This window comes from Pseudonaja textilis, chromosome 1 (assembly GCF_049901715.1).
Source record: "Pseudonaja textilis isolate UNSWEBS1 chromosome 1, rPseTex1.2, whole genome shotgun sequence".
Lineage (NCBI taxonomy): Eukaryota > Metazoa > Chordata > Lepidosauria > Squamata > Elapidae > Pseudonaja > Pseudonaja textilis.
In genome coordinates this window covers 193,324,293-193,344,765 of record NC_141990.1, presented here as the reverse complement: position 1 = coordinate 193,344,765, position 20,473 = coordinate 193,324,293, and the positions used below count along the sequence as shown (strand labels likewise).

The 20,473-nt window shown below is 40.6% G+C and overlaps 1 protein-coding gene across 7 annotated transcripts in view; it reads left to right on the top strand.

The window, feature by feature from the left end:
- The window catches only part of SLC4A10 (solute carrier family 4 member 10), a 171,441-nt gene that overhangs the window by 85,200 nt on the left and 65,768 nt on the right, over positions 1-20,473 (top strand). For all 7 annotated transcript variants that reach the window (XM_087920080.1, XM_087920082.1, XM_087920077.1 and 4 more), the window contains 2 exons: positions 9,864-10,002; positions 19,021-19,181. In XM_087920080.1, the coding sequence (XP_087776206.1) occupies positions 9,864-10,002; positions 19,021-19,181 (300 nt within the window). The remainder of the gene's footprint in view (positions 1-9,863; positions 10,003-19,020; positions 19,182-20,473) is intronic.

Genomic DNA, 20,473 nt, shown 5'->3' with positions numbered 1-20,473 from the left:
ACCAGTATTGTTTACATGATAGCCCAGTTGAAACATTACTCATCCCACCAAGCTGTTTGGGTACAGCAGAGCTATTGAGTGGCACACAATTATTTTGCCTCTGACATTGGGAACTTTCTTTGGGGCATTTAAGTGATTAGCAGGTAGTTTAAAAACAAATAAAAAGGCTAAACAAGTATAAGTTTCTCAGGCTACCCATACACTTTAGAATTCTGTGTTATATCATGTTCCGTGAATAATGCCTGAATAGATTTGGCTAATGTTGGAGGCACTTATTTGATTGGCTTTTTAATATGAGTTGACCAAAAGCTCACTTGCTAACTAACAGAAGAAGCAAGTTATTCTTTGGTTTTCTCGCTTTCCTAATATATATATATATATATATATATATATATATATGAAAATATTAATGGAAATAGCTTAGAAACTATACACAGACTTTTTCATGAGAAACAGGGCAGAAATGCCATGGAATGACTTTATACTTGAGAATATTATTGAAAGCAGAATGAAAAAGTCATCCATTGCCATTTGTATCAATGTGAACTGAAAATAAAATACATATAAAATATCAATAAAATATTATTGATAAAAGAAATAGGGAGGTTTTGCAGACATCCACAGTCAATTATTCAAATATTAGTCCAAATGTTTAAAAGAAAAAATTGGAGGGATTTATGGTTGGGATTAATCAGAGATTAGCAGGAGATTTTTGTCCATGTCTAAGCCATAATGAGTTCACTGGAACTTGCTTACTATGCTTGGTGAAAGGAGTAGGAGAGGATCTATATGCCACTGGGTTCCCCCTCTCCTTATTTACTGAGTCAGTTTTATAAACACTTGATCAAATCACTGCTTCTCAACATTTCAATTTATCAATAGCATTTTGATTTGTCAAAATATGAGCATTTATCAATATCTCTATCTTTCCGCATCCTGATTTATAGAAATTTCACTGGGTGCTGTAGGAATGCAGTCTGAGTTGTCCCGTTTCCTGTTTATATCACTGAAATTTTTGATATAGTTGTTTATGCTAGCAAAACTCTTCAGAGATGTGGATATTTTGGCACACTCAAACACACTCTGCTTTTTACTTAATCCTCTTTCATGAATTTATGTTAAGCTCTCTTTCATAATCAAAAATCTACGTCATTTGGGAGCTGGGCTACAGAGTATTCTTTTTTTTAATATTTAATTGCTATTGGCTACTACATCATAACAAAGTTTTGCCTTGAAGAATGTTGACTTGAAAAATAGTATTCCAAAATTTTCAGGTGTATTTATCTATGGAGGTTTTTTTTTTTTCATATGGAGTAATGTGTTCATGCGCACAGCTTTTACACATGAAATGTCATGCTGAAAAAGGACATCAAGGTCTCTGCATCCATTTTGACAGCAGCATTACTCATCAAGATCAGTTGTAGAGATAAATAACGAGACATTAGGCATTGTAGTGTTTTATGTACTGAAGAGAGCTTTGCGCTTAGAGAAAGCTGACAACATGGTTACAATCCTTTCTTATCAATTGCTGAAAGACAATGTCTATTTATAAAGACCCATAATTCATTTTTTATTTTCATGTCTCATCTCATTGTATCAAATTAATTAAGACAAGAAAAAGTATGCAGAATGCACTCTACTCTCAGCCTTCTCAGACAAACTAGACAGGAAACTGGACTAGATGAAGTAATAGTACTTTATTGAAAGGCTACATTAGCAATAGCACTTAGACTCATATACCCCTTCACAGTGTTTTACAGCCCTCTCTAAGCAGTCAGCATATTGCCCTCAATAATCTGGGTCCTTATTTTACCTACCTTGGAAGGATGGAAAGATGAGTCAACCTTGAGCTGGTGGGAATCAAACTGCTGGCTGTGAGCAGAATTAGCCTGCAATACTGCATTCTAACCACTGCACCACCACGACTCTTAACATTAACAGAATCTTGCAAGTCTGAAAGGACAAACTTCCCACCTCCAAACTGATGATGTATTTGACTCTGCCCTTGGCTCAGCCTGGTCATCTCCTACAGCTGTTTTGAAATCATAACGTTAAACTCCCCTTATCCATAACAAGAAAATCCTGACTCAGATTGTGCCTTCTCATTTTAAGAACACTAATAGTGACACAAATATCTTTTTGTCTTGACCCTCAATTATATATTTTCATTTAAAAAAAGAGACCCCCAAACTGCCATCATACATTAGTATCCATGTATACATTTAGGGTTTGGGGAAATAATCTAGTACAAAAGGGGAAAAAAAATCTTCTTTCCAAATGACCTGGAAATACTCAAGGGTCTGACAGTGTTAAGCAAGTGTGAACTACTTCCTTGTGGAAAAGAAGCTTCCGAGACACTTTGAAAGTCTTCCTAAAAGGAGTAGGATAAATGTGTGATGAATTTGATAATACATGGCTCAACTTGACATGGCTAGGTGTTTGTTTTTGAAAGAACATTTTCAAAGGATAGAGAGAAACTCTAAGTAATATGTGTTTTAAATACCTGTTTTATAACTGTCACCTTGGTAACACCAATTGAAAAAATATTATGAAATTTTCAGCTGAAGCTGTTAAAACTTTCAGCATATAAGGAGTTGGGCATATAGCTATTGAAGCATTGTTCAGCTGTTAAAATGGCATTTTTAAAGCCCTGGCTGTTGTCAGCTTGGAAGATTTCTAACTAATTCATGCTCCCCTCACAATCTGCATCAAACTAGATTTATAGGTATAGACCCGCTCAGAGCAGAAGTGGAGGAAGCCATTCTCATCCCAATATTTCTTTGTGCTTTGAAAATGGACAAGCTCTGAAGCGGATTTTGACTTGCATAAGCTCTCTGTTCAATCGTGGATTTTGCATTATGCAGGTTTCTATCAACTGTGAAAAAAATTCCTGTTCAAGTAAGTGTGACCAGAGTCGTAATTTAAGCTTTGCTGCCCAACATGGTTGGGTTGGAGATCGAGCAAACAGACCAGGGGTTCATGTAGATTTTAGGTAAAACCAGGTCCTATGGTCAAGACTCTCTTATATGTTAAGTAAAATATCTGTTAAGGTACAGTAGAATTTAAGGAGTTTTTCCCTTTGATTTTGTTCCATTCTTTATTTCATTCAGAGATGCTTTCTTAGGAAGTTCATAGTGCTGCTCCAAAGCAAAACAATATGTGCTGAGTGAAAAACTGGAAATAAACTTGTGTAATACATAGGTGTTATGACTCCCCTTCAAAATTCAAACGAACAAAACAGAAAGCAGCCGTTTCACAATTAAATCAAACGGAAAGAAGTCTTACAAGATAACGGCTGGCAGAAATCTCAATCCACAGCATAAATCTTTACTCTGTCTGGCAAACCAGTGCTGACAATAAATCTCAAGCCTCAGAGCTTCTTGCTGTAATGTCCTCACTCAATAAGTCACTTTGTTCCTGGCAAATTGTACCAGCCCAGCTGTGTCCTTTTATACTCATTGAGGCAACGTGCTAATTTACTGACTCGCCCTCCTCCTTTCCAGCTGATTTTGCCTTCTCAACCGTCTTCTGTTCCTTACATTTAACCACAAATTTTCCAAGTTTTCATCTCCACTAGAAGACTCTCTCAAAACTTCCCTGTCAGCCATTCCAGGCTGTTGATCAGATAAGGAACCAGAGGAGGTCAAAGGTCCTGACAATTCTAATACGCCAGGTCTGTCTTCCTTTGTCACGTCCATCTCCTCATCCTGGTTACCAGTCCAATCACTGAGCCATGCCAGCTCATATTTTTCTGCCATGTCCTCCTCACTTGAACTCATATCAGTCACAGGAGCTGAATCCAAGCCCGGAGCCACAACACATATGTATAATAGAAAAGAGAGTAAGTTTAACTGAGCAATAAATAATAGATTTCACAGACTTTTCTAGCATGCCATATGCTTCTTAAGGAGCTGTTCTTGAAAAAGAGAGAGGGAAAAAAACCCTGTCCCCATGTTGGTTTGATTTTCTGAACCTGATTATTTTTTGATAGTTTTGAGACCACTCCAAAAAAGTTCACAGAATATATATCAGTAATATTTTTGTGCTATGCACAGATTCACGGGTAAAATATTTTATCTGAAGTTTTTCCATACCTTTCTTAAGGTTTTCTGTCTTTTTAAGATGCTTCATGAAAATAGCAGTCCATATTCCCATTTTATCCTTCATGATACTTTTGGCTTGAACAACTTAAAGAGCTTAACAACACCGATATTCATTTGGCTCTGGATTTTATAGCAGGCTAAACTTTATTCCTCAGGCTTATTTAAAATATGGCTCTAGGGAGTCCATAGAAGAAGAACTATTTGTGTATGATTAAAAATTCAGCGTAACCTATTTTAAACTCATAATAATTGGGTCCTTGTCTGTAACTTCCCCTGTTCTTTCTTCGGAATCCTCTGTGCACATTCATTTGTAAGTAAGTAAGTAATTTTATTGATTTAAATCTGTGTCCTTAATCGGTTTTCATTTTCACAGTAAGATGTAATCAGTGTGCTGGAATATTAGTGCTTTTAGCAGTATTTTTTATGAACTGTCATCACGCTTATTTTATACCTCCTTTTTTACTATTATTTTTACTTTATTGTCACAGTCAGTATTATTTACATTTATTTTCTTTCTCTGCCTATGCATGTACAATAATAGTACTTGCTAACTGAAAAATCACAATTTCATGCAGATGACAAAGTATATACAAATTTATAAAAGCTTGTGATATTATAAGTATTCTACTTCTTATCAAGCTCTTAAGGATGATTTTGTTGTCATTATTATAGGCCAGGGAAAGGTTTTTTTTTTTCTGGTCAGGGACAACATTTTATTTTTTAATCAAAGAGATAGGTAGGGAACTGCAGAGACATATTTGGGATCCTATGAAGTTACTAGGAGACACAGCATCCTTTGCTAGCTTTTTGTTTTGAGACAATTTGTGGGAATTAGTTCAAAATAAAACATAGAGATCCATGGAAACTTAAAATATCTATTCTGCACCTCTTGAAAGAAAAAAAATATTGAATACCTATAGAGCACTTATGGTGCTTTAGGTGCCATAGAATGGAGTTGAGAGGCATTCATACTGATAGTACACTAAAATAGTTATTGTTGTGGGAACTAATAGAAACTGAGGCAAAATGGTAGTTAGGGGTTTGGCAGCATCATGAGAATGAAATGATACCTTGGTGTCAGCTCTTCAGGGTAGACCAAACTAGAAATCTGGTAACATGTAGATCGGAACTACTTTTATTGTAAAGAATTTATCTTCATGTGAAACTTGAGAGAGGCTAGTCTGAGAAGTTTACTTATGATATTTTCTTGGGCACTTTTTTTCTGACTCTTGCCTTGGTAGTGTTATGGCTCACAGTAGTTCATCTTCTTCCTGTCCTTCAAGGCCATTCCCTCTGTCCTCCATATATTCTGTTCCTTTCCCTTGAAGATTCCTCCAAGAGGTGCAAGGTCAGCATCTGCTCTCAACTGAGTTCATGCCAATTGCTGGATTTAGTCTTTGTATAGATCAGTTTTATGACGGTCTTTGGCATAGGATTTTGCAATCCAGGTGGCCCTCCAGTTACAACTGTTTGTTCAGCCACTATTTAAACTTGTGATGACTGAACAAAGGGGACAGTGACTGATCCTTGGAGTTCCAGTTGTTGCAACATCCCTACAATCACGTGAAGGTGATTTCCAATGTTTCCTGCCAGTTTCCCACAAGCAAATTCAATGGGAAAGCCAGCAGGAAGCCTTAATGTGAGGTCCTTACTTAATGACTCACATGGTTTTCACTTAACAATGGTAGCAGGTATTACTGGAAAGGCTGTCAGCAAGTGATGTGGTCACATGAGACCTGTCCGTCTGCCATCTTAACCTGAAGACTACCTGTAGTACACCATGGTTGTCCATTTGTAATTGTTGTTGCAGTCGAAAAGTGTATCCATCTTTATTTTTGCCATCTCAAGCTAGTTCTTTCTTCCCAATTCTGTCCTGACAAACTAATTGACTAATTGGCAGCTGGAAAATTAGGTCTCCCATCACCTTGCCGTAAGAGTGCACCACCATTGCAGCTGAAAACCCTCGATTGCTGCTTTGCCTTGAATAAAGAATGGCTCTTGTGCAATTAGGACAATCTTGTCCACGGTGAAGCAGAGTGGCAGAAACAGCAGCCATCATTTTGTGTTTCCCACAAATGCAGATTCTATTCAGAGTGTAATGATCGAAAATATCTTTCTCTCTTGAGACTGCTGAGAAGAAGCAACAACCCTTTTGGTGTTGAGATAACAAAGAACACTGTAAATATTGCCTGGACATAATTTGTTATTTAATACTTCAGAGGCAACACAACTAGGAGCTTTCCCTCCGTAACACAACATTCTGTCTATCTTGCATTAACACAAGCTTTGGTGCATTCACCTGTTAAAATCTGGAACAAGCTTCAAGGGTCATTTACATGCTCTCCTATTCATTCAGAGATTTCATTTGAGCCAATTTGACATCCTGGTTAAAAGGCAGGTCTAGAAAGCAGGAGACTATGAATTCTAGGCTGCAAAGTCAGCTGAGTGACTTTGGGCCAATTGCTCTCTCTCAGCCCAATTTCTCCTCATAGGTTTGTTGTGGAGGCAGGAGTATCAGATACATTTAGTTGCTTTGTGTTCTCTAAAATTTAATAATTATTCCAACAACGATAGGGAACTATACTACTTTTGCATAAACATTTCTTAACAACAAAGTATGACAGCAGAAAACATTACTGTCTGAGCAGACATCTAGTTTTGTACAGAATTTTACTTTCTTCTTTTATTTTCATCCCAGGGCTGTTTTTATGTCTGTTTGTCTATAGAGCACATTTGACAGGTATGTTCATTTACAGAGCTTGCAGTAAACCATTAGCCAGTCCGTGACTGCTCTTTTGGCTAATAGCTAAGCTCAGAGAACTGTTAGTCAATTAGTGCTCACTTAAAAACTCAACTGACAACTAGTTTGGTGTAATGGTTAAGGCATCAGTCTAGAACAGGGGTCCCCAATGCTCGGTCTGTGGACTGGCCCTGGCCCGTGGCATACCAATAACTGGGCCATGCAAACAAGAGAAGTCTCATCTGCAGGATGCAGCCAGCAAATGAAACAACACCCTCTCCAGTCCGTGGAAAAACCTTTCTCCACGGGACCGGTCCCTGGTGCCCAAAAGGTTGGAGGCCTCTGGTCTAGAAACCAGGAGATTGTGAGTTCTACAGTAGTCTCACTTTAGGCATGAAGTCAATTGGGTGATTTTGGGCCAATCACTTTCTCTCATCCCTAGGAAGGAGGCAAGGACAAACCTTGCCAAGAAAACTGCAAGAATGTGTCCAGCCAATCTCCAGGATTTTCGTAGGTACAAATAATAACAATACAAGCTCAGTTAGTAGCTCACAACCAAGTGGCTCATCCTACCCACTCAAGAACCATGCCTAAAACACATTTACCCTTTTGCACAAATATAAAAGAGAATGAATTTCTAGCATTCCCCCCCCTCCCCATTTTTGTGCCTGTTGTGGTGGCAAAACTCTGCTACCTTCCAAATGCCTGGCACGCTGGCATGTTCTCCATTCGGCTCCTTGACTTAATCAGATCAGCATGGAGCTACAGCAGGATCCCAGGAAGTGGGAGGTAGGGTGAGTCAAAAATCCCCTATAATGAAGGCCCAGACCGCCCCTTCAAACACAAGGCAGTGAGACATTGCTCTTTTATGAAGAGTCTTTCTCTGCCACGGAACGTTTCATGGAGATAGGCCAACATTGTTCACACAGTTCGTTCTACTTCTTGTGTAGAAGTCCTTCAGTTCACGACTTTCTCCAAAACAAAAACAATTGCTTTAATGGAAAACTTAGTTACTTGTCTACTGCTTATATCTTCAATGCATTTAACTCCTTTTTTAAAATTTTTTTTTAGTTTTAACAACAAACATAAACAAACACAAAACATAAAACATTAAATAAAATCTTACTTCCATTGTACCGTGTGTTGGTTGGTACATATCTCTTGTGCACAATATCAACAGTCATTCCCTCCTAATTTTATATTAAAGTTCATAATGTATAAGGCTACTATCCGCATAAAATCGTATTATTATCAAATCATTATTAGACTGTAATTGCAAATTCGCATCATCCTTTTCAAGCAAATCTCAACTGTTATAAGACTTAGTTCAAAATATCCATTTCACAATAATCATTTATAACATATCATTACATTGTATTATCTTAACTATTATGTTATATTTGTATTATAGTATATTTTATTTCTCTATTTTCTTATCTAGCTGTTGATAAAATAAATCCCATATTTTTATAATACTCTTTTACCTCTTGCTCTCTGATAGCAAATGTCAATCTACTCATTTCTGCACATTTCATTATTTTCTTTATCACCTCCTCTTCTATTGGGATTTTTTCATTTTTTCCAGTTTTGCGCAAATACCATTCTAGCTGCTGTCAAAACATTAATAATCAAATATATCAATTCTCTACTGTATCCTTCAGGCAAGATACCCAATAAAAATATCTCAGGTTTCAAGTCTATATGCTGTTTAATCATTTTTTCCAGCCATGTATGAATTTAAGTCCAGTATCTTTTGGCTTCCACACACGTCCACTACATAGGGTAATATGATCCAGGTATCTGATGACATTTGCAACAGCTTTAATGCATTTAATTCCTATTGGCATTATATTTTTTTGATGTCTACTGCTTCTAAAAACAAGAAACCTAGCAATTTTAAAACCAAACTAACTCAGAAACCTTGAAGAAAAGAACCAGTATCTAAAAGAAACAACAGGAAGTATATAGGAAGTATAACCCAACAGGAAGTATAACCCAGAAGCAAATAGGGATTTTCAAACTAGATGTCCGTGTAGTGTCATATCTATAACCCTCATAGCTTTACATGCCTCTTCCTTTTTTTCAGAGATGTGTAAAACTCGCCCAGGACTATGCTGAATTTCCTCTGGAAATTAATCCTCTGGAAAGTAAATCCTTTGAATCAGAAGTAGGTCCAAGTATTTGAACATGGTGTTGCAAATGGAACAGATTTTGGGGGGCTGAATCACAATGGACCACTTCAGACTGCCTCCAATTCACCAAATAATCCCCATAACAAGATCCAGAAGAACTTTAGGATAATCCAGAGAGAAAGGAATATTCCACCGAATATTTTTTTCCTAGTCATGAATTTTGCTTATCCTTAGTTTATTCTTGTTGGACACCCACACATTCATTTCCCTTTTAAAGCAAGTGTGATTACATTTATTCAATGTCATGTTTAAATTCATCTTACATTTATAATGAACATTTAGTTTCCTCTCCCCAGTGGAAAAATAAAAAGAATTCAGGAACATTCCTAAGAGAATTTTTAATAGGGGCTACATCTACTTTAACCATTTTTATCTACAGCAGGGATAGGCATCAATATGACCATTGACATTTCCTCTGCACTAGCCAGGCTCTGTCCAATCTATAAGTGCTAGAGGTATTTTATGGAAATCATTAATAAAATGGTGTGGGGATAGAGGTTGGTCTAGTGCTCTGTTTGGAAATACCTACTCTGAAAAGAAAAGAGGTGATCTGGGATGTTGGATGTACAAGAAAGCATATCCTTATCTTTTACTAAAGGGGTATTTTTCTTTTATGTTACTAACTTATCAACTGACAAATCTCCTACACATGGCAGGCATTTTGTGAATGAATGAATATTTTTGAAATTTCACATTGGTCCGCTATTATATAATGTTTGTCTACGATGATGTATATAATGTTTCCATCAAATCATAATGCTGGCTATTCAGCTGGTTTGGTAAAGTCATGCCATCTGATTAACTTTCTTAGCACTTTTTCCTCTCTAGATACTCCTTCACAGCGGGTGCAGTTTATTCTTGGAACAGAAGATGACGATGAGGAGCACATCCCACATGATTTATTCACTGAGCTTGATGAACTTTGCTTGCGAGAAGGAGAAGACGCAGAATGGAGGGAGACTGCCAGGTAAATTAGATTTTTTTCTCCTTCCTTAAGCAATGGCCCATTGCTTAAGACCCAGTGAATATCAGTAGAAAAAACATAAATCTATTTAAATTTAGCAATAGCGCTTAGACTTGTATAGCACTTTACAATGCTTTGCAGCCCTCTCTAAGTGGTTTACAGACTCAATATATTGCCCCCAACAATCTGGATCCTCATTTTAATGACCTTGGAAGGATGGAAGGCTGAGAAAACCTTAACCCGGTCAGGATCCAAGGAATCAAACTCCTGGCAGTGGCAGTGAGTTAACCTACAATATTGCATTCTAAACACTGCACCACCACTCTTGGCTCTTGAAGTCAAACATATAGTTTAAATCTGTGTAGAATTAGAGTTGTTGGACCATTCTGTTTTCTTCAAAACCAGGATTTAACTTTTTGTTATTATAACTGGTTACTCAGTCAGCAAGGTGTTTAGATTGAATTTGGGATTTTTATCCATTTGTTGAGTCCTTCCCAAGAACCTGGGATAGGCAGTGGGCATTGTTTGATAGTGTTAAAGGTTTTGTTGTGGAATGTAAGCTTCTAGGGCCTTTAGTTGACGGGGTTGTGAGGCTCATCTACCTCTGAGGATGATGAGAGCTATGTCAAAATTTCAACCATAATGGACACGTCTGATCAGAGAAGTCAGGCAAAGAGTGCTTTTCTCATAAACAATATGGTGAGGAAAGAAAAGCACATCCATTTTGGGAAGGTTTAATAGCATGAAATATCGATGAAAAAGACATAAATGCTTTATTATGTACACAAGAATGTGAAATCATAGCTGCCAGTTCTTTAGTTGGTTCTGACTTCATGCCCATCTATTTATGTATTATCATGGTTGGTCATGTAGTCTGTCTAACTAGTCCTTTAATAATATTAAAGATTTTCAGGATGTAAGCTGTTCCAAGTAAAGCTGCCTTTTGCAATTGACTGATGGCAGTATTGTCAATGCTGATGGTGTTCAAGTGATGCTCCAGAGATTTTGTGGTTGCACCCTAGATGCCTATTATTATTGGTACTATCTTTGCTTTCTATTGCCAAAGTTGTTCTAGTTTTATTTGCAGGTCTTTGCATTTTGTAATTTTCCCTAGTTCTTTCATTTCTATTCTGCTGATTCCAGGTACTGTCATATCCAATATCCAGACTTTTATGTCTTTCTTATCGACAGTTAAATCTGGGGTGTTATATGGTAGGAGTTTGTGTGTTTGATGTCTAAAGTCTCAGAGTAGTGTAGGTTTTTCATTTTTATTAGAATGTCTATTTTATGGGCCTACCAGTTCTGTTTGTAGGCAAATGGTATTTCTTGCATATCTTCCAATGCAGCATTGTTCTTACTTTGTCATGCCATTGCTTATAGTCAGTCTGCGTGATCTTCTTGAAACAGCTAACTGGATGGTCTACTATTTCTTCAGCTTCTTTACAGAGGCGGCACTTGTTTCTGTTGCTGTCTTCTCAATTATGACTTTGTATGCATTTTTAAAGTCTTGGTCTTGTGCAATCAAAATAAGCCCCTCTGTCTCTTTTTTTCAATTTCCTGCTTTTAACCATTGCCAAGTTTTGTTATTATCTGCTTTGCCTGCTATTTTTTTTTAACGTACTGGCCATGTAATAGTCTCTTTTCTATTCTTCTGTTGGTTTTTCTTGTAGGCCATTTGGTCTTTCCAGTATTCAGTAAGCCTGCATGGTGTAATGTTGTAAATATACTAGATAGTTGAAGAAGCAAAAAGGGCAACTGTCCTTCAAATATTCTTCTAATGCCCTTTTTTTCTCTCCTTCAACTCCATGGTATATTTGCAATATTCTATATCCATTTATGCTCCTTGGTAACTAGAGTCTGTCAATGTTCCTGTGTGGATGAAGGATATGATCCATTGTCATTATTTTTCTGGTCTTCCTATCCAGGATTTTTAGTTCTACTTGAATCCAATCACTATTCCAGCTATGAATCTAATGAATCTAATGAATTACCCAGGTGTTAATTGACTTGATAGTGTTTCCTTCCACTGAGTTTTAGACTTGCTTCAAGCAAAAATCGTGCAGTTCATCTTCTCCTGGTGCTGACCAATTCTTAATCTTCCTTGCCCTTTTCTTCATGTTTACTGCTGTTTATTAAAAGTTCTTTCATTTCCATTTTTTTATTTGTATCTACCTTATTTATCCATGTTGCATTCTTTCTGTATTTCTTTGGGCTGTCCCATAGCTGTGCTCAGAAGTGCGCTGTTTTTGAGGTGGCAAGTGGTTTATTCAGTGGTGCGATTCAACCGGTGTAACAACTGGTTCGGTGAGCACGCGCTTTGCATAGCCCCACTTCCTAGCTCTGGTAGCTTTAGGACATTGTACAATGTAATTATCAAGTGTTCTGTCTTCAGTTGGCCAGGTCATGACTCTGTAACATAATATCATATTCAGAGATATAATCCATGGAAGAACTATCCTACATTCTGAATGCCATCCAGCAATGTTCCAGGAAAGTATGTTAGTTTCTGGTGTGTACTTTGTAGTAGTTTATGGATGGTGTATACTTTGTAGTAGTTTATGGATGCTAAAAAGTATGTTGAGGAATATATCTTAAATGTGTCTTTCAGTGCAGGTGAAAACTATCCACAGTGCACTATTTGATTACATTCTTGTGTTTTATTTGATCAATTCTTGTTTCATCTTCCTGAATCTCCAAGAATGTATTTATCCTATCCTAAATCTACATGCAACACAGAGGTGGTATTCTGCAGGTTCTGAATCAGCTCTGGAGAACCGGTAGTAGAAATTTTGAGTAGTTAGGAGAACCAGCATGATTGCCACCTCTGACTGGCCCCGCCCCCATCTATTCTCTGCCTCCCGAGTCCCAGCTGATCTGCTGGGTCTTCTTTTGCTGCCCTGCACAGGAGAACAGAGCTGAAAAGCAAATTAGTGGGGTAGGGAGGGAATTGGATTTTGCAGTAACTTTCCCCCAAGAGTAGGGAGGGAATGGGGATTTTACAGTATCCTTCCCCTGCCACGCCCACCAAGCCATGCCCATCAAGCCACACCATGCCCATCAAGCCATGCCCACAGAACCGCTAGTAAAAAAAATTTGAATCCCACCATTGATGCAACAGTATAAGACAATCATAAGAAGAGCCACAAACAAAGAGAAAAAAAAATCTGTTGATTCTGAGTTGGGTAAAGATGGTGTGGAAATGGTCTGGAATCCAATTGTTGAGTAGATGAGGTTGGGGAGAAACCACTGAAATTGTCTATGTGGATCAAAATTCATCAGTCCAATTTGTTATAGTTCGGAACAAAGGGGAGGCCACACCAGAGCATCTCAATAACACACTTTATTCAGGGGAATAAAGGGGGCTGTCGCGTCTGTAAGCTAACAACAGACCTTCCAGCGAACAGCGGCTGGCTCGACCTAGCAGCCGGCTTTTATAGCCGGCTGTCGAAGGGAGCCAGCCAATGGGGGCTGCAAACGCCCCCGCAGTATGAACGGACCTGAGGGGGAACTTGTGTCAGCCCCGAGGACATAACACCCCTTCCCCCTGGATATGAACACGGATAGTCCTTTAAGTAAGCTGGTGGTTTGTGTGAGCGCCCCGACCGGCGCAGTTCTGGCGATGCACAAAGTGGCATAGAGTTCTGGGAGTCAGTAACTGGCCTTGCCGGGCAACAGGGTTGATCTGGAGTCCGGACTGGAGTCTGGGAGTGGTCACAGTCCTCGGGTTGGATTGTTAAATTGTCATTGTCACGCAACCCGGTGGTGTCGTTGGTTGGTACGGCTGATGATTCTGTAGGACGGTCCCGGTCTACCGTCCGTTCCCTTGATTCGGCTGGTGGCGACTGGTCACTCTGGAGGTCCCAGCTAGGATTCGGGTGCGGCGATTGGAGGGTCACTGAAGTCCCTGGGTCAGCGTCGGCATGTTCGCCCTGGCGACTTCTTATCTGGTCCAGATGCCTCCGCCAGATGCGCCCGTCCCCCAACTGGATGCGGTATGACCTTGGCCCGGTGATGGCCACGATCTTCCCAGGTACCCACAGGGGATCGCCTGCGTAGTTCCTGACATAAACTTGGTCCTGTAATACAAAACTCCTGTAATACAAAACTCCACACCCCAATGGTGTGTCTGGGCAATAGTGGGGATGCAGTCTATCCAGCACTGTCCTTAGCCGTCTGCCCATCAGTAATTCGGCTGGGGACTTGTTTGTGACAGTACATAGGGTCGAGTGTTGGCTTAAGAGAAAACGAGAGAGTCTGGAGTGCCAGTCGTCTTGAGTGAATCTTGCCAACGCCTCTTTTGCTGACCTAACGGCTCTCTCCGCCAACCCATTGCTAGCGGGATGGAAAGGGGCCGTTAGGATATGCCGGATGCCCAGGTTGGTGGCATACCGGCTGAATTCTGTGGACGTAAATTGGGGGCCATTGTCTGAGACTATGGTGTCAGGCAGACCGTGTGTGACAAATAAGCGGGTCAGAGCCTGGGCAATTGCTCGGGTGGTGGTTGTGGGTAGGAGAGCTACATCGATCCATTTGGAGAACGAATCCATGACCACCAGGAAGGTCTTGCCGTGGAATGGCCCGGCCAAGTCAATGTGCAACCGTGACCACGGTGCGTTGGTACTTTCCCATTTGGTTGGGGTGGTGATCGGTGGTGCTGGCCTGGATTGTTGACAGGGGTGGCAGGAGCTTACCCATTTCGTGATCTCGTCGTCCATGCCCGGCCACCAGACGTAACTCCGAGCCAACGCTTTCATCCGGACGATGCCAGGGTGCCCCTCGTGTAATGCCTTCAGGACGGGTGTGCGCAGAGGTTTTGGAATGACAACTCTGGTCCCCCATAACAGGCAGCCCTGTAAACTGGAAAGTTCTTGCTGGCGGATTTTGAACGGTGAGAATTCAGTTGAGAGATTACCGCCCGGCCACCCCCTCCGTACCCAGTCCAGAACCTGGGCGATAAGTTTATCTTTTTTGGAGTGGAGGGCGATGTCGCCAGCGGTGACTGGGATGTCGAACTCACTGGCATCGAAAATGGCATGGACGGGGGCCGGGTCCTCCACGGGTGCTGGCAATGGGCAGCAGCTGAGGGCGTCGGCGTGGCTGAGGTTTTTTCCTGGGCGGTGAACCAGTTTGTACGAGTAGGCCACCAGGAATAGGGTCCACCTAGTCATCCTGGGGGACAGGACTTGCGGTGTTTGTTTTTCTCCTGAGAGGAGCCCCAACAGTGGTTTGTGATCTGTGACAAGTTCGAAGTTGTGACCAAAAAGAAATTCATGGAATTTTTGACCGCAGCAACGGCGGCTAGGGCCTCTTTGTCAATTTGGCTATAATTACGCTCGGTTGTTGACAAGGTTCTAGAAAAGAATGTGATTGGCGCTTCGGAGCCGTTGGGAAGTCTGTGGCTTAAGACAGCCCCGATCCCGAAAGGTGAGGCATCTGCAGCTAAGACTAGAGGAAGGTGCTGGTCAAATTGTATTAGGACAGCGTCCGAAGTGAGTAGCGATTTGACTGCCTTAAAGGCGTATTCCTCTTTGGGACCCCAATGCCACGGAGTGTTTTTGTCTAGAAGTCTATGCAACGGTTCTGCTACTGAGGCTTTGTGGGGTAGGAATGACGCATAGAAGTTTAGCAAACCCAGGAAAGCTTGTAATTCTGACTTGGAAGACGGAGTGGGTGCCTCGTGAATGGCTTTGACTTTAGACTCCACGGGGTGGATGCCAGAGGCATCTATTTTATACCCAAGAAAGTCCACCTGCCTAGTGGCGATGGCACACTTCTCCCTTTTTAGTTTGAGGCCATGCTGCCTGAACCTATCCAATACCGCTCTGACTCTGAGAAAAAGTTGGGGCCTGTCCCTGGCTGAAATCAAAATGTCATCAAAGTACGGAACTACGCCAGGGAGGCCTTGCAGTATCCGTTCCATTAATGACTGGAAGATTCCTGGGGCGACGCTAACGCCAAATTGGAGGCGCTTGCATCGAAACGCCCCTCTGTGGGTGACAATAGTTTGTAGTTCGGCCGTTTGGTTATCCACAGGAAATTGCTGATAAGCCTGTGACATATCCAATTTGGCGAATATGGTTCCCGGCTCAAATGTGTGTAGTAAGTGTTGGATTACTGGGACTGGGTATGCGCTAGTCTGTAGATAGCAGTTAATTGTGGTTTTATAGTCAGAACACATTCTGATACTACCATCTTTTTTAAGGGGTGTGACAATTGGAGTCTCCCATTTAGCAAAATCCGTGGGCTCGATCACCCCTTGTTGGAGCAATTTGTCCAGTTCTGCATCCAGCTTAGCGCACAGAGCAAATGGTACTCTGCGGTTTTAAACGGACGGGAACTGCTTTGGGGTACACCGAAAAGGAAATGGGCATACCATTATAACAACCCAATTCATTGCTGAACACATCAGCATAGTCTGAAAATAGTGAGTCGATATCGGAAGGTGAGACAGCATGTACTCCCGTTAAGCTAAGGCCGAGATAGGGGAACCAATCCAACCCCAAAAGGCTAGGGAGGGCACCATCTACCACCACTAAAGGCAGATGGCCTTTAAAGGATTTGAATCTAACGAGGAACTTGCCTGTTCCGAGTACTGGAATATTCTTCCCCTGGTAATCCCTCAAGGTGAGACGACTCTTCTGGAGTTGCTTCCTGGACAGGTTGGGTTGTATTTTCTTAAGTGTGCTCCAAGAGATGATTGATAGTGCCGATCCGGTATCGACTTCCATAAGACAGGGTTTACCTTCTAAATGAATAGAGAGGGTAATTTTATTAGGTGTCAAAAAAGTGTGGTTAGCTTGGTAGCACGTATAACAATTTTCTACTTGCCTGGGTGGCCCCGGAGGGGAGTAAGGGGACGATGACTTTTGTGGAGCCGCGTGCGTTGCCTGGCAGGCCCTGGCGATGTGGCCTTTCTTGTCGCAATTGTTGCAGGTGGCGTTCCTGAACCTGCAAGTCGTTCTGGCATGGGACCCCCCGCAGGAGAGGCACAACAGGATGTGTTTAGGCACGTTGCCGTTTTTTGGCCTAGCTCCTACCTGTGGCTGTTTGAAAGGTTTGAGGCGATGCACTTCTAAGTGTTCGGTGGGGTCTTCTTCACTCACTGTTTCCTCGGAATGAACAGTGACCGGACTGGGTTTGGCTGCGCTTCCTTGTATTTCAGCGGCCGATTGTGTCGCTAGTTCAGCGGCCAAAGCTTCCTCGATTGCCTGGGTGAGGTTGAGATCTTTTCTGGCCAGCAACCGCCTCTGTAACCTTACATCTCTGACTCCACAGACGAGTTGATCCAGGAGCATGTCGTCTAGGTAATTTTTAAATTCGCAGTGGAGAGCTGCGGTTCTCAGGGCGGCCATATACTGATTGATAGATTCTCCATCTGTTTGTTTCCTCATACGAAAGGCAAAACGTCTCGCTATCTGCGATGGCTTTGGGGAATAATGGTTAGAGAGTGTCTCCAACAGCTCGGACCACGGAACGTTCTTTAATTCCCTGGGGGCGAGTAGCGCTGTGGCGGTATCGAATACTGTGGCCCCGCAGTAACTCAGGAAGTACGATTTCTTCCTGTTCTCGGTAGCATCGGCCAGACCGATGGCATCAAGGTAGTGATTGAAGCGGTTTCTGTAAGAGTCCCACTTGTCTTCATCTGGCTTAAATGGTGGAAACGCCGGATTTGAATTCATATTGGGTGTTCAGTCTGTTGGTAGACTGACCAATCTCTCTCTGGGAATACAAGGCCCTGATAAGAATGGCAGCTGCAGTTCGCAGCGCTGCTTCAGCTCTAAAGGATCTCTCTGGGTTACACGCTCTGTGTGACTATGGCGGCTATTGCTGTAGCACCGTAACTGACTTCCGTTTGAATTTCGCGCCCTTACAAGGGCGTAGGCGGCTATAGCTGTAGCGTCGTGCTGACAGCTATTCAAATCGCGCGCCTATGTGTTCTGGCGGCTGTGAGCGCAGCGCCGAAAGCTTCGCTAACAAGCAGAATCCGAACAGCAGCGGTTGGATTCTGTGCTCAATGCTGGGCGGCTGAGGTTCTCAGTGCCCCACTTCTCTCACGTAGCTTTTTTAACTGAGCGGCTACACGCTCCACTTTCACTTCCGCAATCAACGACTGACCGAGCTCTCAAACGGCGCGGCTACGGTTCAGCGTTTTGGTTTGTGTTTCAGCTCTTTTGGTATTGCTGCTGGTTGGCCAGATCCCACCTTCGTCGCCAATGTTATAGTTCGGAACAAAGGGGAGGCCACACCAGAGCATCTCAATAACACACTTTATTCAGGGGAATAAAGGGGGCTGTCGCGTCTGTAAGCTAACAACAGACCTTCCAGCGAACAGCGGCTGGCTCGACCCAGCAGCCGGCTTTTATAGCCGGCTGTCGAAGGGAGCCAGCCAATGGGGGCTGCAAACGCCCCCGCAGTATGAACGGACCTGAGGGGAAACTTGTGTCAGCCCCGAGGACATAACACAATTTTTTTTAGAAAGTCTTAAAAAGGAATATTTTTGATCATTGGTTTCCATGCTTTAAATGAAAAATTCCATAGGATGTCCAGCATAGTAATTGTTTAGCAAGAATGCCAAAAGCTGCTCTCAAAATTCTAGTACATTCTTAGCTGAAAGTATAAGTGGAAATAAAGTAATAGGCTTTTATCATATTATTAAAGTAGCATAGTGATTTCTGACAATTATGTACCTTTTTTCTTGTCACTGCTACATATACAATCTTGGAAATCCTTGTACTGCAGAATTCATGACATTATAGCAGTAGTATAATTTTCTCATCTTAATACAAACTGAATCAAAAATTCAGAAACAAAGATGGATTAGTGGTAATCTCCTGTTCATAGGAGGCTATCTGATCCCACAAACTGAAAACCTAGAAAGATGGTTTTGACAATTCCTTTTTCTCTCATATCTCTTCCCATACTATATTCTATTTACTCTTTGTGGATTATTTTCTATGTTTGGTTATGATATGGCTTACTTTTCACCTGAGGAAATCTGACTAAAATGTTTTGTTTACCTAGGTGGTTGAAGTTTGAAGAAGATGTTGAAGATGGTGGTGAGAGGTGGAGTAAACCATATGTTGCTACTTTGTCACTTCATAGCTTGTTTGAATTGAGAAGTTGTATCCTCAATGGCACAGTCTTACTAGACATGAGAGCAAATTCTTTAGAGGAAATTGCAGGTGAGTTGTTTATTTATTTAATCTTTTAATATAACCTTATCTGCTCAGAAATCTCTCTCAGCATATTAGGGTGAGATAGCAAACTTTTTAAAACTTTAAACTAAAGGCTCCAACATTATTGCATGCATTTTTAGCATGTTATATATATTACATAGCGCTGATATTGCACTTTACATTATTTTCTCCAAGGCAGGAAGCTATTTGTTGTGGATTTAGAGCAATAACAATTAACAGAAAAGTTCTGTTTGGATGAGGTTGTCCTTGAAAGAAATATACCATTTAACAGAATAATAAGGGAATATAATAGTACATAATAGAAAGTAATTACTAATAATAGTAAGGGAATCAGATGGGATGCTGCAGAATGAGCCAGTTTTGTATTCAGCTACACAAAGCTTCAATAGTAAGGCCCAAAATATCTGTGTTAATATCTGTATGTTGTAAAGAAATAAAATAATAGAAATTTCCAAACTCATGGTGATAATATTTTAAATTAATGAAAGACAATTGAAATGTTCAAAAGAAAATGTTTTTACAGGTAACAGTAACATGCTATGAATGCATTTCCTGTATACTCCATAAATTGCTGAAATAGCATTTAGTTGGTTTGAAAAGCTGAAACTTGCACTTTAACACTGTTGTTAATCATTCAACTTTATATTGTGTAATGAAGGAAATATGAAGCTTATTATTTCTAGGTTGCTTTAGTTATTAAATAGGAAAATGTGTTTCAATAAATACATACTGTATTCAGAACTAGAAGTTTTATAGCTCAGCCGAATCTATTCCATGACTCTAAGCAGACTATTAGCTCTCTCTGTCAGTTTTTCTGGAAATCATTATTTTCTGACAGTAAAAAAAAACTACAAATATTTCCATAATACCAAATATTTCTGTAATCTTCCCTCTAATATTTTTATCTGACTATCTCTGATACCTGGGAGAATTTTTGTATGTATACAGTTTCTCAGCTGTTTATTTTGTTCCTCTCTCTTTCTTTTATACAGAATTTTTCCAAACTGTGCTCATTTTTATTTGATTCTTTTTTTTAGTTAGGTAATATATAAGGTGTACATTAGGTGGACTTTATAACTTATCACAACAGATTTTGTTTTGCTGGATGATACCATTTTGTTTGAAAATAAATCAGTGAAAGATTTCTTTTACATCCTAATTGAGAAGTGAGTTTTATTGAGGTCAATGGGACTTAGTGCTAGGTAAGTGAATATAGGAATGCAACCAGTAATAAACTGGTAAAATAAATTAACAATTAAACATAACTTCCATTTTGA